Raw genomic sequence first — 18,058 nt, forward strand, 5'->3', positions numbered from 1 at the left:
GCTTGCTGTGTCCTGATGATGGGTTGCTGCATGAATATGGTCCATCTCTGCTAGATTCATGGTCTTGCTGGAATGCTGTTACTGTATATAAACATAGATTTTATCTGTAAGGGAAAGCAAGAGAGGCTACATCAGTAAACAGAGATACACAAATCACTCTCCTGACTCCTGATCAGGTCTCCTCCAGCAGGTGTCTAACCCATCAAATGACCCAAGACCAGGATCGGCACTCTGGCCAGCGGCTGTGACAGAGTCCCTGTTCTTGTTCTGGTGCCTGTGTTGAACTAATGTGACCCAAACCAGTCTGTTCTCTGAATGCACCGAGAGGAAACCAATATATAAGATAACATAGCAGGATTACAAACTGTAGTTTACTTACTGAATTTCAAATTGTAAGGGATGAAATTACTGAAAGTATGTGCCTTTCTGATGTGTGTCCCTGTTCTGCTGTTTATACAATAAGGCTGTGGTTAATTTAAGTGGCTGCCACTCATAAAGACACCAGTCAGCTCAGCCCAAGTGCCATTCATATCTCATATCATATCACACAGCCTTGGCCTAAGAGGGAGCTGCTGCAGAGTGGGGGTGGACTTCACTGCTGTCTTCACAGAGCTCTTTCTCACACAGTTTCTCATCCGTTCCTCACACGCTCTCTCCTCTGAACCACCATATTCTTTATTTATTTCATCTTCCCGCCTCTTCTTTCTTCCTGATCCCAGCACGTTTTTATTCCTTTCTTCTTTGCCGTTCAGTCTTTATCTCTCCTTTGTTCTCTGCCTGTTTCTCTCATGTGCACACACACAATCTCAATTTTACCCAGTTTCTTGCTCCTTTTTCCTCTTTCCATTTGTCACTCTTTCAAATCAGACCTCTACCCTTGACTAATCAAAATGACAACCCAATGAATCAGCCATTTATCTTCAGGTTGCTTGTGAACAAACACATTAGTGTTTGCACACAAACACACACTTGCACACTGGAACCACGCAGACCACTTCACTAAGTCACAGTGGCCGCCTGAAGCAAATGACATTAGTGTCCTGGTAACCAGAGTGATTTATGAGGAAATCTATTTTACTGTTGCCTTTATTTGTCTTTTATGATACACTATGCGTTTTGTGGCCGGGGTTTATTTTCTGCCAATGTGTAAGGTCAAATGCTACCACTTGAACCTTGTTTCTTTAAGTCCCAGCTCTCCATTTGTGCTGTGTTGCATGTCACAAACGCAGCTCACAAATATATAGGTCAGGTTTTCTATATGGCCAAGTCAAAGTGGGTCCTCATTATCTCCCACAGGTGGATAAATGCACACATTTGTAGGTTGTTAAATTACCAGCAAAAGAGTATGCATCATTGACCACTGGGGTGAAAGTCCATCACTAAAAAGAGGCGATAGGCTTTGAGGATGTGACAACTGACAGTTTGTCTGATGGAAATCAGCTTCAAAGAGGAAGTGAGTGGTTTAAATTCCAGCTGCATTGCCTTCACCACCTTTGTGATACTCAGTTATAGTAGTCACTGATGGCCCTTTGGTCATGGAGCCACATTAGTGCCTTGTAGCCTTCCATTTAAACTCTTATCAAAGGGGTTATCTCACTTCTGTGACTCAACATGAAGTCCCCTTGGGTCCTGTAAAAGTGGGGACCATCGATGGGTTTCATATGCTCATAGGAGAGGTCACGGGTTTGCAGGGTTCCTTTGTGTTTTATGGGCCCAGAGGGACAGCGTGTGCTGTCTGTAGGACTGGTATTACCATACAGAGAGAGGGTTAGGGAGAGTTCAGACAGGCCCCACTCCTCCAAATCAAACACATCCCATATTCACATGCCCTCACTTACTCACCATTGACAACACAAGTGGTTTATGCTTCCAGCCATCTGCTTCTTATATTTTCCTCATCAGATTTGTGACATCATCAGTTGGCTCTGCCTCTCATTGATAACAGAAGAGAAACACTGACTGACAAAATGCACTGAGCAACGGATGTGAAGTTTGCTTTTTTTTTATTTTCTTGGCTGTTATTCTTATTTCATTCTGAAAATATCAGATTTGCTGATTTATTTGTGCACATACAGTATACACTCCTACATATCCCAAAATACATTTCAAAACTGATGTCTGGCAGATTATAGTGTAGTTACACTACAGTGTGGTAAAGCCAAAAAGTGGAGCTACCTAAAACTATTGATCTGCGTGGGTCACCCCTGTACCAGTCATGCCAGCTACTGAAATCATGAGCCTCATCGCAGTAATATAACTTTGTTTTTAATTAATAAAATGTACTTGCGGCTCCTGGACGAAAATGCAATGGTAAACTCTCAATCTGTTGTCTTTAAAATAAGGAATTGTGTCTCCTGTGTTGTTAACCAAGCATTCATATGCACAACTCCGATTCCAAGATAGTTGGGATGCTGTGTAAGAACAGAATGCAATCATTTACACAGAAAGTGTCTTTACAGTTTTATGAAATGTACCTGAGTTTATGTATTAATCTCCTTTATCCAATCATGCATTCACAAATTGGTGAACCTCTCTCCATCCTTGCTTGTGAATGACTGAGTCTTTCCAGGATGCCCCTTTCATACCCAATCATGATACTATCACCTGTTACCAATGAGCCTGTTTACCTGTGGAATGTTCCAAACAGGTGTTTTTGGAGCATTCCACATTGTTCTCAGTCTTTAGTTGCTCCTGTCCCAACGTGTTTGAAACATGTTGCTGCATCAAATTCAGAATAAGCAGATATTAACAAAAATCAATGAAGCTGATGAGGTCAGACATTAAATATTTTGCCTTGGGCTGTTTTCTATTGAGTGAATGTCACAAATGATGAGTTATCACATTCTCTTTTATTTTTGTCGGTGTCCCAACTTTTGGAATCGGTGTATCCTGTTCCTCTGTACACAATGAGGAAGAGATCTGTTTGCCAGTTGTCTGTCACAGGTGATAATGCTCTGTTCAGCTGAACGTTTCGATGGAATGAGGGAACACCCTCATCAGGATCGCCACACCCAGCGTGGGCCAGTACAAATGAAAGATTTAGCCATAATGAGCGCTCGCTGTTGTAAGCACTCTTCACTACAATTATGTCTACACTTAGAGACTGTGTGGCAGCTGAATCGTCCTGGAGCAGGTGAAGAGAGACTCAGAAGGGCCCCTCAGAAGTAACTGCTTCTGAAGCGGAGACGGCTTTGTTTTTATTCCAGTCACACTTTCCTGTCCGTCCAGACATTGAAAGTGGAAAGCTTCTGTCCCTCACACTCATTCATTCATTCATTCATTCATTCTTTCATGTCCACACATTACAAATCCACACCACACTTAAAAAATATCTACAGTTATTTACATGTAGAGATATATATACTGTCTGTTATTGAATTCTGTGTCAACATATCTCTTGCTCACTTTCTCTCTCACCCCCACCATCCCAGGCACAAACAAACCACTGTCTCCATCCAGCTGACCATTCATAGCAACGGTTGCCCAGGGCAACACCAATAGGAGCAGATGCTGTTTGGCTGGCCTGCTGTATGACCCCACTGACATTTGAACCGATTGTTTGTGAAAGGAAGGGGTGTCGCTATTCTCTTCGAAATGTTTAAGTTCAGCGCTTTGAGATCTTTTGTCTCTAATGCTCTCTGTCTTTATTTCTGTGTCTCAGATATAAAGACCTTGTCATTCCAACTTTGGGAGACAAGAAGAAATTGTCACCAGAGGAAAGATGTCACTCAGTTCTGCAACAGTCCAAACTCCAGGGATGGCAGGTGTGTGTGTGCGTGTGTACTTTTGTGTTTGTGTGTCTTGCCTCTTTTTCTGTCTCCATCAGTAACAAAAGATTTGCCAAATGACTTAATCCCTGACCCTCTATGTGAAAGATCCCATGGAATCTTTGACAACTCGTTCCAGCTGTCCCACCTCATCATCAGTCTTCTCACATACACACACACACACACACACACAGCAGCAGCATGGACCACTCCACCCCCCTCTCTGTCCTGTCTGCCAGACTGCTGTTGTGTCTGAGTGTGTGACCCTACAGGTCACATCAGCTCCCGCCTCGCACACGCACACACACTCCTCCACAATGCTCAGCAGCCACCTTTTCATACAGCCCTGCTTTACAGACACACACACACACACACACACACACACACACACACACACACACACACACACACACCACTCCTACAAGTAGCGTGTGGTGGAATGAATAGTGTCTGTCAGTGGAAGTATGTCAGTCCCATAGTTCAGTGCACCTGGTATAGAGTGACCTCTGTCACCTTCCCAAATGCCCCCTAAGCCCAGGAAATGAATGCAGTGTTAACATGCAAACCCCATCCCCACACTCCACACCCACCTATTATCATACATCATTGCTACACCACTGCTCTCCCATCCCTCAACCAGCAAGTCACACCCTTTTGATTGCTGTTGTGTGTGTAGATGGGCAGCAGTAAAGTGTTTCTGAGGTACTGGCAGGCAGACCAGCTCAACGACCGCTGCTACCAGCTTCATAAGAAGATCATCACCTGTCAGAAAGGTAACGCACCAGCAACCCATGTAGTTCTTTTAGGGTTCATCTGTCTTTCTGGCACTGACACCTCTGATGTGTTTGTCTTCCTCCTCCTCCTCCTCTTCCTCATGTCTCAGTGGTACGTGGCTGGCTGGCCCGACAGCGCATTCATCGCAGGCTGTCATTCCAGCAGAAAGAGGAGTGCAGTGTGCAGCGTTTCCTGCAGGGGGCAGAAGACATGGGGCTGCGAACCTACGACCAGCTGGTCATCCAAAACGCGTCCGACATCGCACGAGAGAGCGACCGCCTGCGCTGCCAAGGCAACAGCCTTGTCAACACCCTTGGCAGCAGCCCACCACTTGGTGAGAGGCCTGAGCCAGTGGGCAAGGAGGAGGATCAGCCTGTCAGGAGGTAAATCAGCCAACACCGTGGCTTCATTCAGATCTTAATACAAAGATACATTAATATTCAAGAAATGCTGATTACTGATTACTTGATATTTACTATAGGTTCCCAACAAGACGAGACATCATTTTACCAAGTCAAATTCCTTGTTTTTCTTGTGGAAACTTGGCAATAATAAACCTGATTCTGATTCTGATCCTTCACACCAATGCAACCAAGACTATTAAATCCCGATTATATATCCAATAAAACAGGGCTGTTATTACTCATGATATAGGTTATAATCAGGGTTCTAAATTAACTTTTTTGATCACCAGCCAATGTGGCTGGTGACCTTCTAAAGTTACCAGCCAATCAGAATTTCCACTAGCCAAATTTTTTTCCGGTGAAAATAAGAGATTATGAGTGCCACTGAATACATTTGATCATTTTATTTACATTGTTGGCATGAAAAATGCACAGAAAGTACAACACATGAAACAAAACATACACAGAAAGTGCAAACATTTAATTTATACAAACAAAAAATGCTGTCAGATTTATTATTTTCTAAGACATTTTCCAGTAAGTATTTAGTATCATTACATTCCTAATAAAATGTATTTTTCCTTTCAACTTAAAGTGTTCCTGCTTTCCTTCTTTAATAAGAAATATATATAAGTAACAGCCATGACTTAAACACTTGCAAAAAATTGCATTGGTAATAAATTGAATTATGTATGTACAACTAGAAAACACAAATAGTGCAGCAGTCAGTATTGCAGACTCCTTAGGCTCTCCTGATGACTTCGGGCACTCTCATGGTCCTTTACTGCCTCGACTTTAAAATTATTAGTCCCCACCACAAAATTATTCGTCTTGTTTTTTTCTTTCGTGTACATGCGGCAATCCTTACAAAACATGACGGCATTTTCGTGATCAAACACAAGCCATTCACGACCTGTCAGCCATTTAGCGTTAAACTTTCTTTTCTTCGTTTCGCACGCTTTGTCGACATTCTCATCCCCTGCCTCCTTCCTCTTCTCGCCCCCAGACGTCTGTCCCAACCACCGCAGCATTTAGTTTAACTTTACTTTTTACTTTTAGCTAGCTCAGTCTCCTTTTCTACAGTTTATACGCCGCCGTTCATTCTTCTTCTTTTTCTTTGTGTTTGCGTTTCCGTGGTTTCTCGCGCCGGTTGCACTACAGACTGTAGTGTGCCTGCGCACAGCCAATGGGCGTCTTGGACGTCATCACGTAGCATTACGACAGTGTTCATGGGAAATGTAGGACGGACTGTCAGGGGGACAAATGACCGAGAACTGTAGAGCGGCTCTGACATGATTGCCTAATGCATTACCGGCCAAATTGGCTAGTAAGTTTTTATTTACACCCGCCAATATGAATTTTAACCCGCATTTGGCGGGTAAGCGGGTGTTAATTTAGAACCCTGGTTATAATACAACATGTGATGGCCTCATCTTGACTGTAGAATTATTTAGCCTCGAAAATAAACAGTCTGCACTTACTGTCGCTCACAGGATTAATGACCGTATGAAGGAATCATTTCCTTTTATAAATGTTTGTGTGTGTGTGTGTGTGTGTGTGTGTGTGTGTGTGTGTGTGTGTGTGTGTGTGTGTGTGTGTTCCTGCGTGTGTGTGTGCTTGTCTGCACCACGTGTGTTTTGTGATTAATGATGTCATTGTATCCCTGTGCACTGTAGGCTTTTAATTGTATGTTTCATGATGGATAGTCAGATAATGAGCTCTGTTATCAGATTGTTTTAGTATTGTGTTGCACCTACAGAACACTATCTTTATCTCCACACCACCTCATTCTAACATAACATATCATGCCTGAAGAAACTGGAGTAACCCTGGAGGACTGAGATAGAAAGGGTTAAAAAAAGGTAATAAGAAGCTCTTTGGAGTGGCAGTAAATGAGCAACCTTCATTTTCCTAATCTTTGAAAAACGCCAGCCTTGTTTCTGGTAAGACCTTATGCTAAAAAGGCTTTTTGACAAAATGACAAAATGTATGTGTCGACACATTTTTAAAGACTTATCATGTAAACCACAGACACGTACGGGTGCTTCACTTTAAATATTATCTTAGATGAACATAAAGCTTTGAAGCGCTTGAAAGAGTGAAGTCAGAACAGTGTAAAATGACCCTCTATGGCACATTATTTTAATGCACAATGGCTGCACTTGAAACACAAAAGTGGAAAAAGTCGACACAATGCACTGACTGCCTGCAGTTTTTAATACTTTTGAATATATTTTAATAATTTACTTGAGTTTTAACATTAGAATAAAGCAATACATACTGTAAGATGAAAAGAGACATACACACACTTGATTTCTCTGTCCTCAATGTGTCCTTGTGCGTCTTGGTGCGAGGACAGCAGCACAGGGAGGCTTCCAACAGGAGGAGGGGTGTCAGTAGGCGGACTGGGAGAGGATTGTAGAGGGGATTAACAGGCACATACACACTTCTGCACACTTACACATGAACACACTGACACGCACACATTTACACAACCCCACCTAATTTCTCTCCAGGTTTTTAAAATGCGTTCCCCCATCGCCTACACACACATGGCCCCCGCCCCTGCAGTCATGGAACCAGCAGATGGCTCACGCAGATTAGCGAAGGAAATATCAAACTGGATGTTATCAAATTACTGAAAGGAGATTAGAATTATAATCTCTTTGGTCTTTATCCTCCAATTGGCCTCCTTAGCTCGTATTTGTGGCATGACAGTTGAAGCAGTCATACGCTGAGTTTGAGTTTACCGACGATGGAAATGATAAAATTAACTCAATCTGGATCAGAAAATTATTGGATGGGAAAACGTTGTGCCTGTAGCTAAAGCTTGAATCAAGCACAAGTGATGAAGACAGTATAAATGGTCAAATTATTTTTGTCTTTCTTCCATTCAAACACCAATTCTGTTATTCCTCCCATTTGCAGGGTTCTGGAGAAAAGTGGGAAAGTCTTTGAAGGCTCTATAAATGGAGGCAGTCGAGTTATTCGCCACTTTCGATCGAGCTCAGTACCCACCCCCCTTGCCATGGAGAACATGGTCCATACCTCTGCCAGTCCATCCATCAAACCAGCCCTGCAGCAGATAGCTCATAGCAACGAGGACGGGGCAGGCGGGGGAGGTCTTTCCTCTCCGCGTAAGCAACCTCCTCCCAAACCAAAGAGGGACCCCAACACTCGTCTGAGTGCATCCTATGAAGCAGTTAGTGCAGGGTTGATGATGGCAGCCAAAGAGAGCCCCACTCCTGAGGGGTATGGTTCACCAGCTGGAAGCCCTCCTAAGTCCCAGCTGTCACCCACAGACCCTGCAGGTACATCACCTCTACTGGTCTTTAGTAGATACAACAGATGGTGCTTTTTGTGCCTCAGTGCTGTTGCCTGATGTCATGACTTTCATTGGATTTAATTGCTTCTTTTATAATTTCCTCAGCTTTGTCCAAGCCCCGTCCCCACAGTGATGACTACACAACCATGAGGAAAGTGCCGCCTCCCAAACCTAAACGCAGTCCCAACACTAAACTGACAGGCTCATATGAGGAGATCAACGCTGTGGCACCCTATATCCATCAGCTGCGCCCTGCTGATGTAAAGCTGGCCTTGCTGTCCCGTGCTGGGGGATTTGGAGGGTTTGGTGGTTTGATGCAGAAAGCGGCCTCTTTAGATGCACCTCAAGGGATAGGACTAAGCCTGTACCGGGGCCAAGATGAGGAGGACGTGTACATAGAGATGTTGGGCTCCCAGCCACGTGCTCGGAGCCTCCAGGAGCCCCCTGATAGCCCAGAGCAGGCTGAGTCAGAGGCCGTCTACGAGGAGATGAAGTATTTCCCCCCAGAAGATGGTGGAACTCCTGCCACTGTGGTTTCCAAGGCAGCCAAACTGGAGGCTCTTGGCTTGGGCCTGGTAGGATTAGGGACATCTCCTCCTCAGAGTGGGGACACCAAACGGATTGCATCAGGAGTGACAGCTGCCATGGACATCACTCACTCACAGAGCACGTTCAACAGCGGAACTCCTAAAACACCACATGGCAAAGATGGCAGCTGTGAAATCCCTGCTCCCTTCCCCAACCTGCTTCCCCACCGTCCACCTCTCCTGGTGTTTCCCCCCTCCCCTGTCACCTGCTCTCCTGCTTCAGATGAGTCACCCCTCACCCCACTAGAGGTAAAGAAGCTGCCTGTGTTTGAGACAAACCTGAACTATGCTACTGGCCCAGACAGCCCCCTGTCCCCACAGTATGCCCGCCAGAGGGCTGACTCTTCCCCAAGCCTCACTGTCCTCATGCCAGAAAAGAAGTCCACACCCCCACTCACCCCTCCACCTCCACCTCCTCCCCCCAGTGTCCCACCTCCCCCATACAGACCTCCTTCACACTTTCCCTTCCCTCCTGAAGCTAACTTCCTGGCTCTGACACGAGCAGCATCTGTCACAGGGAGTGACTCCCCCAAAACATCTTCCTCTCAAAGGGCAAGTGGAGAACCACTGGGGAAGCCACCTCCCTATTCCCCAGTGAAGATGTCTCGCCCTGAGCCTCGCAGAGCACACTCGTGCTCCTCCTCTCCCCTGCTGTTCAACCCGGCCAATGGCAGACCCCTGACCAGCCCACTGGATGAGCTCAACACTCTGTTCAGCTCTGGGCGCAGCCTGCTGAGGAAGTCCACATCTGGACGCAAGATGAGAGATGGAGGTTTGTCAGTAATGCTCACACACACATGCACACACACATACTCACGCACAGTTACACACGTCTAAAACACGAGCAGAGTCAAGATTACATTGCATATACCGTTGGGAACGTTTCCCCCTCAGTCATTGTTTTTAAATGCATTTATGTTCATGGGTGAGTGGGCCATTTGCAGTTGGAATAATATAGGTCAGATTAGGCCAAACCACCTATATATGAACCTGGTCGGTGGGTACATGTGTAGGAGGTGGAGAGTTAACCTTTGCTTTTTTACACTGTGTCCCATTTACCCCACCTGAGAGTGTGTGTGTGTGTGTGTGTGTGTGTGTGTGTGTGTGTGTGTGTGTGTGTGTGTGTGCGTGTGTGTGTGTGTGTGTGTACATGTGCATGTGTGTACATGTGCATGTGTGCAGGAGTGCATGCGTCCATTATGTGTTCTATCTGCTATGATGAGTTCATGATCAAAGTGTTAGTCTGCTCACTGCCACATGATTTATGGGGTACTGGGTGATTACCTTCTATACAGGAGAAGTAGTGTGGGGTTGTAGGTAAGTAATAACCTCCTGTGTCTGTATGTGGCTGTGAGTCCGTGTGCATGTAGGTTTACACACATGCTCTATGGTAGAGAGGTGAGATGCACCAGCACCCAGCAGCCTTTCTCATAAATCCCCCTTCTCTACATTTAGAAACTCCTTACATTGATTCAGGTGTTGTAGCCAGCCACCCTCTTTGGCCCACTTGAGGCAGCCCATTTGTTACAGTCTCCAGTGCAGTGCCCTTTGGCTGCAGCAGCTGCCTTATTACATGTTACCTCATGAGCTAGCTGGTGCAGCCCACTTAGCATCACACTGCATTCTAACTATGATCTAGGTGCGTTGGCGTTTGTTCAGTTGGCTACATGCAGAGCACATATAGGCTCTGTGACACTGATGCAAAGGTTGACCTTTGCAAAATGAGGCCAAACATATTTGTCACACCTAGTGAATGAGAAGGGAGGGTCCTCAGGTCAGAGGTTTCAAATCCGAAGAGATTACTTTGTGGTGCTTTTATGAACATGAATTTCCCATCTCTACTGCAGTTTGAGGAAGCGCAGGCATACAAGAGAAGGTAGAGGCTGCCCTGTCCCATTGTGCTTTTATCTGAGTCTCTCTTCCCTCCAAGTGTATTAGTTGTGGCGGGTTTAATAATACATGAGCAGTAGAATGATGAGGATGGGTATCAAATATTTAACAGCTCACTCATGTTCTACTGAAGGCAGTGTGACTGCCCAGCAGCAGCAAACACAACATCCCAAACAGTGGGAAAAATTACAATCAAATCAAAGTATTAGCTGTTGGTGCATCATATTATTCTGGAGTTTCCCGTTTAAGACAAAGTTGTGTCATACTTCTATAACTGTTACAAGTTCAAGAGTTATGAAGCTGAAGTCCTTATAAGAGACGGTATGAGAGCTGTGCACAGGCTGACGCATATGCCTCACGTGACGTCTCGCACTTGACTCTTCATCAGCAGCTGGACCTGCGCAGGAAAAGCGCTGGCGTCATGGAAACAGTGTCTGTGTGTGTGACAGGGGGAACCTGGCACTGGGGTTCACAACCTTGCTGTTATTTTGAGTAGGCAAAGCAAGGCGGGCCGCTTAGATCAGAGCGCAGAGGGATGCCGATGGGCTTAACAGGATGGCCTACTTCCGTTCCCTCTCGGCTGTTAAATGACAGAGTGTGATACCTGACGCCGTGGGAGTGGCCAGGGGTTACAGCTGCTATCCCAGACATCTCTGTGAAGAGCAGCTGCCTCTTTTTCCTCCAACTCCTCCTCCTCCCTTTCTTCATCCTCAGGGAATGAGAAAACCACAGGAATGCCAGGGGAAGAGGGCAGGTGGTCTTGGCAGGCTTCAGGAAATCACTGTCGTCAGACACCTCGTGCCTTAAAAGCAACATACAAATTTCTCAAAATTGGACGAAAGTCAAATTCTCCCTCATTATGGTCTTCATTGTACAAATCCAAATATTCACCGTGACTCATCTCTTTCCAGGCATGCAGGCCTCACATGGGCTCCGTCCCTCTACCTGGCCTTTTGTCTCTCAAAAACACGCACCGACCCCATGGGACCTATAGCAGAGTTTGCTAAGTTTATATTTAGTCATCTTGTGACCAGCATGGGGGGACCGCAAGGCACGCATTCTCAGTGTGGGATGGCAGCTGATGAATTCCCATTCACACTCCCATACACACATGTACCCGCAGTCGCTTACTCATTCAGTGTGTGAGAGCATGTGAGCCCTGAGGAGCTGCAGCAGGGGCAGAGGCAGGTCATGTGGAGTCACCTTCCTAGCAGAAAGACTGGCTGAATTTTTTTTTAAAGGCTATGATACATGTGCAACGGGGGCGGGACTGAGTGGAGAAAAGATGCTGGAAATTAACACATGATTAATTGAATTCTAAAACTGTAATATTTACTGTATGACATGCACTGAAGTGTGTTTTTCTTTGGCTATATTCTTTCCAGGATTTAATTCTAACATCAATCTGCCAGGGAGGGAAGAATGTGGCTCTGCCCCCACCTCACCATCTCTACAACTTCAGGACAAGAACGCCAACAACCACTCTCCTCACTCCCCGAGCCCGGCCCCCGTAGAGAACGGCAACCAGATCTCCAATGGTAACATTAACGTGGTTAATTCAAATCACATCATTTTTCATGTAAGGGGGAGGGGAGTAAAAGAAAGCAGCTAAAAGGCCTAAATAAACAGTCGACTATTCCTGTGATTAATGTTGTGACTAAAGAGGCTAACCCCACTGACTCCACTGTGAGTGAAGAAAGTAATCTGGCAGACCAGACTAAGCTGTTGACTCTCCTTTTACCCTTTTGCCCATGTCACAACAAAGTCATATAATCACTTAAATCTGTCATGGAGATGCCTGAAATAAAAGCACTGTACAGGCGCTGAGGGAGGGGAGGGAAATCACATGACATAACGAGTGAAGTAAAGAAAGGAGACCACAGGCCTCATAAAAGAGGGCCCTAATTTTTCAGCTGCAACCAGAGAGTGATTGCAATTTTCCTTAAATGCTCAGAGAGATTGGCAGCCACAGTTTTTGTGCATGACAAAAGCTTTTTCAGCCCCTGTGCATTTGAAGCGTGAGGTGTCCTTCGGTGCGTACCCGTCAGTGTGTGGGTGGACTTCCAGTCAGATGTTTCATGCTTTGTAATGTGCTTTTGATATTGTGCGTCCAGGGTCTCTAGAGGATGAGAGTCACAGCAAGTCAAACTCCTCCAGCTCCACCTCTCTGCACAGACACATGGACAGTCATCATACTCAGGTAAACACACAAAGACAGAAGACACATGAAGATACACTATGGGAGTTACTGTCAGACACCTTACTGATGGCACCAGGTGCTTTTTCCTTTTTGTCGCACTTTCTAACACCTTATGTAACAGACGCACCTGCCTATGCATGCACACATACACCCACGCTTACACACACAAACACACACACACAACCTCTACACAACTCTATCCGGCCTGTGTTTTGTTTTGGGTTTGTTGACATTTTGAGTGGACAGGAAAGTGGCCTCCTTTGAACAACACATATCACCCATGACATGTGAGCTTTCTCTCGCTCTGTAGACAGGTATACAGTTACAGGATTGAATTTAATGTCCTGCATGCTTGCACGCAAGTTTGTATACACATGCTGTCATGCCGATATGCACACACACACACACACACACACACACACAGCCTCTAATATATGCAATCAATAAAACTCTGATGATAAAGTGGAAACTATCTGTGAGTGAAAGAACCTTTTGAAAGCTCAGACACACCACAAACTGATAAACACATGCACTTTAAACAGCTTTAATAATGTAAAGACATTAAGATATCGGGGTCTGATCATTGTCACGTGACCAGTGCAGCATGAAAGACCTCCACAGGGACAGCCAGTCACGCCCCAGTGAGACAAAGCTCTCATGATGGTTTGTCCTGTGCCAGAGCAGCTTCCATCTCCAAAACATGAAAATCACTTGTGAATGTCACTAAACGTAAAAGGGCAATTCACTTAAATGGATTTTTAATAATGCCTGTCATTTGTTTTTGATTTTGTCGTCACACATATGCGTCAAAGCTAGTTTTTCATGTTTGTTAGTGAGAGAGAGAGAGGCCTGTTATTGTCCATTCAAGAGTAGTTTTATGTTTCTGTTGTCAGACAGCATTTATTACCAAGCTGCCGAGCTGCTGATAAACATCATCAGACAAAATGCACAAAAGTTCAAGTTAATGACAGCAACTTCTGTGTCACTTCATGGCGTATTCTGGGATGCAGCCGTTTCATCCTGATCCATGCTCATAAAACCACTGTTAGACCACTTGGAGACTGATTCCGATTCATCACAGAGAGCATCAGACAATGATTGAGTGTCACTATCAGCTGCATGAAGGACAAGAAAGAGAAAGCACGGAGTGTCCCGCTTTCAGAGAAGCTAAGGACTCGCTATTCATAAGACACTAGAGATGTGAAGGCACACTGTGTACTCACTTCATAATCCTCAGATTGACTAGATGTTAGGACTGAACTCTCCTTATGCACCTTTTCGAAGCTCGTCTGTGTGGGTGAGATAAAGTGCGGATGTTCCAGCACACGCTATTGAAGACCTTCCTCTTACAGCCTTTAAGAAAGTTGGAAGCACATTCTTGCTGCTCTTCCCTTGTACCCAAATTACTTTTTCTATCTCTCTCTCTTTCTCAATTCTAATAAGCTTCTCCATTACTCTCACTCCCTCCTTTATCTTCCAGAGGGGTCATCTCAACTTTTCTCCATTCGGTGCAGGGGCCGCCCTCTAAAACAGCAGGGGGGGCAGGGGGCTCACTGGAAGCTCTGTTCACATGTAGGGATGTGGTGAGTGTATGTCATTCCTCGCTGCTCTCCATCCTTTATAGCAGTGCTTTTCGTAGATCCAGTGTGGGGATGTGACAGTAATGATCCTCATTTTGTTAAAAAAAAAAAAAAAAAAAAAAAAAATGAAGTTTGAAGTAATGCTCCTTCCCAAGTCTATTTTTGGAGTATGAATGACTCCTGTAGACATGAAAGGTGCCTTTAAAGTTTGCTCCTTCATGGAAAATGGAGGCTGTGGTCATCTTGAATTCATTGCAGTTACAGTGGATTATAAGAATAACCAGCATTTGTGGCAGAAAAAAAACAACCAAAGTTTGCAAAAAAACAAAAAAAATCTGGTAGTTTTGATTCACAGATTCAAATCCTCTGAAAATTTGAAGGAAAAATCTTGAAAACCACTGCTTCTGCAGGCCATCATTCAGCTTTACCCGCTCTCGTTGTTCACTGTGCTCTTTGTCCTTTCAACACTGGTCTGGAATCAGATTAGCTATCTGTCCTTTCTCCTGTCAGGAGGAAAAGTCTGATCCTAGAATCAGTGACACTTCGGCTTTTTTACCTCCTTTTTTTTAAATCCTGCATTGCAGAAAGGAAACTGCAGCTCTTGAATTCAGGTAGAATCATTGTCACTGTAAAAACTAAATAAATTCTAATCACACTGCACGATGAACATACTATAATGAGGCTGTTCTCATTTGAGGCTAACAGCTTGGTTTGGTGTTCAGTGAGATGATTTGTAAGATGCTAAATTCAGAAAATCTGTATTGTCATTTTAGCTCTATTCAGGGATGTGGGTCCTTGTGAGAGGGGAAGGGATACAGCATGGTCACTCCACATATAACTGAATAATATTAAATATTACTAATATTATATTGCTTCTGATGTCAACATTATACCATATATAACAGGTACAGATGATTACAAGTGCTTAAGTGTGCTTTCATGTATTTTAATACCTCCTTTTTGGTGGATTTGTCAAAAGTTCTGGTAGTAAGGGAGCAGATTTTTCCAATTTGATTTATTTTGCATTAAAAAAAAATGTTTTCACTTGAGGCGGCAGCCTGATAATTCAGCATCCTACAGGAATCATTTCAAGGTCGGAAAAAAGTGCAAGAAATTAGAGTTTTGAAAATGTTCTGCCAAGATTTTCTACTTTTGAGTCAAAATGACCATGGAAAGTACAGTTTAGTGGGTATTGGTTAAAAAAAAAAAAAAAAAAAAAATCTATATTGTGCACCCCTAACCACGGGAGGTGATCAGTGTTAATGTAAATGGAATGTAAAGTGTTGTGTAAAATTCAGCTAAATGCATCTTGTGGTGGACAGTAGGCATCCTTGCTTCCTCTGACACCACCTTTGGATTGTCATATGCTAATGAATATGCAAATGAGCAAGCACACAAACACTGATATACATGAATTTTACTGCTAACAGAAAGTTGAACTTTAAGCAAATCTGAGAGCTGCAGTTTTTATTGCTGTTTATTCATCTGCTGGGACTTTATGTTGAATCCATCACATGACCCCTTTTTTAAACCGTTCTAAAAATCTTTCTCCAGATTCTTTGTTGTCACTGGTTTCACATCTGAGTCATTCCAGTTGTTGTATAACCTTTGAAGTCACTCCAGACCGTCATCCTTGTGTGACTGATATTATCTCTTTGTGAGGACTGGTCAGTGAAAGTGTGACTACTCATTGTTACCATTGAAAGATGGAGAAAGAGACACTGTCTTTGTTTCTTACTGCACTAATCTGGTGTGTTGTCTGGAACAGGTTCATTACCATGAGTTCATTCAAGAGATGGGAACAATGCTGCGATCCAGAATGCCTTTCAATTAGCTGAATTCCAGACTGTGTTTATATAGGATTAGCAGATCTAATGGGATAAATGAAAGAGAAAGGATGAAGGAAGAACAGGGGGGGGGGTGGATAACTGAGTTAGGAATGAATGGACTGGCTTGTTTTGGTTCCTGGAGTTAGTAGTCAACAGCAGTCTAGACTAATTATATAAAATGAGTGGACTGTCTGTTTTGCCAGCTATATTATTGGATGGTACAGAGATTAATATTCTTTGCTTTTTCCTTTAGACAAAGTCTAGGCAGAAGTAGCGACATTCAAAGTGGAAGAGTGACTGTGCCACATGTTTGCTATTCGGAATAACAACACATTTAGGATGTGAAAGAAACAGAGAGCCTTGGTGTCTCTGCATGAATCCCCTGAGTGCAATATGTGTGAGTGAAGGTATCACGCTAGTTTCCCTGAAATCCCACCACCTCACCTAACCTATCCAGCGCAGTTTCCAGGAAAGAGCTCACGCATAAGTCATCAATGACCACTAACACCCCCCCCCCCCTCAAATCAGTCCCTCTTGTTTTCCACCCACTGTGCTCTCTCCTCCCATCAGCCAGTCTGGCTGAAATGGTTCTACAAATAGACCCTACTTAGTGACCTCTCTGCTTTAGCGTCTTTGAAATAAATCTAGAACAAGCATTGATTTTTTTTTTTCTTGTGTCAGTGTTGTGCAAATGATGAAGACTGTAGCATTTTGTTTATCAGAGGCACCAATACATTGCAGTTTGGTCACATTCTGTGCCGAGGTTGTGTATGTGATGTACACACAGTACTGAACAGGATCAATCAGACAACATAGGGTTTTGCCCACCTGACATTTGTCAGTCTGTGTGTACATATATATATGTATGTGTGTGTGTGTGTGTGTGTGTGTGTGCGCACACAGTAGGTTGCATAGCTGTTTGGCAGAAGAATGTGTGTGTTTTATGAGGAGACGCTCAGAGGTTATTATCACCCCCTGTGGCCTCAGGACAGCCAGTCTGTCAGATTTTGGAATGATGACTACTCATCCTCACCATAACATTATCAACACATTAACATGTTGGTCTGGATATTGCCTCCCTCCCCCCTGTCCTTGTGAGGGAATACATGTAAGCAGGCCAGTAACAGATTCAAGAGTTTTTATTCTTATCAGACAACAGAACTCCAACAGAAATGTGCCCTTGCACATTTTTGGCTGGCTAACGCAGCGACTTGCAGAATGACGTTGCATTGCATTCCATGAAAAGTTGAACCGGTATCAACTTATGTTGCTGGACGACCTTGCATTGTTTTCACATTGGTATCCCCACACTGTTATAAGCAAGTGTGATATTCGAGTGTCCACATACTTGACATAAGAGAGAATTTTAAGCGTGAGGTAAGTTTAATACAGCAAACCCATCTTACCTTGATGTTGCGCTGACACTTTAAAGATGACTATTAAAATGATTTATATGTTCAGGCATCAAGGCCAAAAACTATGAGCCTCTCAAAATGTTCGTCTCTCAGAATTATTGGATTGTGTGCTGTGCTGATGCTCATTGCATTCAGTTTTGTGTGTATGTGTCCATGTACAGTCATGCATTGCAGAAGGACACGGTGTTCCTACTTGTCTACTGTTCCAGTAGCTGGTGTTGCTGGCTGGCGCCAGTGCAGAGAATAGCCTGGCAAGGAGGTGTAAATTATGGATTAGGTCACTGAGT

At 44.1% G+C, this 18,058-nt stretch overlaps 1 protein-coding gene across 4 annotated transcripts in view; it reads left to right on the forward strand.

Annotated features, from left to right (window-relative positions):
* myo16 (myosin XVI) overlaps positions 1 to 18,058 on the forward strand; it is an 89,666-nt gene that overhangs the window by 66,464 nt on the left and 5,144 nt on the right. For 3 of the 4 annotated variants that reach the window (XR_013077952.1, XR_013077951.1, XR_013077953.1), the window contains 8 exons: positions 3,662 to 3,764; positions 4,444 to 4,540; positions 4,651 to 4,924; positions 7,874 to 8,256; positions 8,376 to 9,629; positions 12,133 to 12,285; positions 12,862 to 12,947; positions 14,428 to 14,530. Coding sequence is in view for 1 of the 4 variants with exons in the window: in XM_076746704.1 (XP_076602819.1) it covers positions 3,662 to 3,764; positions 4,444 to 4,540; positions 4,651 to 4,924; positions 7,874 to 8,256; positions 8,376 to 9,629; positions 12,133 to 12,285; positions 12,862 to 12,947 (2,350 nt within the window). In the remaining 3 variants the exon portion in view is untranslated. The remainder of the gene's footprint in view (positions 1 to 3,661; positions 3,765 to 4,443; positions 4,541 to 4,650; positions 4,925 to 7,873; positions 8,257 to 8,375; positions 9,630 to 12,132; positions 12,286 to 12,861; positions 12,948 to 14,427; positions 14,531 to 18,058) is intronic. The other variant, XM_076746704.1, reaches the window with a different exon arrangement.

The sequence above is a fragment of the Chaetodon auriga genome, chromosome 13, assembly GCF_051107435.1.
Source record: "Chaetodon auriga isolate fChaAug3 chromosome 13, fChaAug3.hap1, whole genome shotgun sequence".
Lineage (NCBI taxonomy): Eukaryota > Metazoa > Chordata > Actinopteri > Chaetodontiformes > Chaetodontidae > Chaetodon > Chaetodon auriga.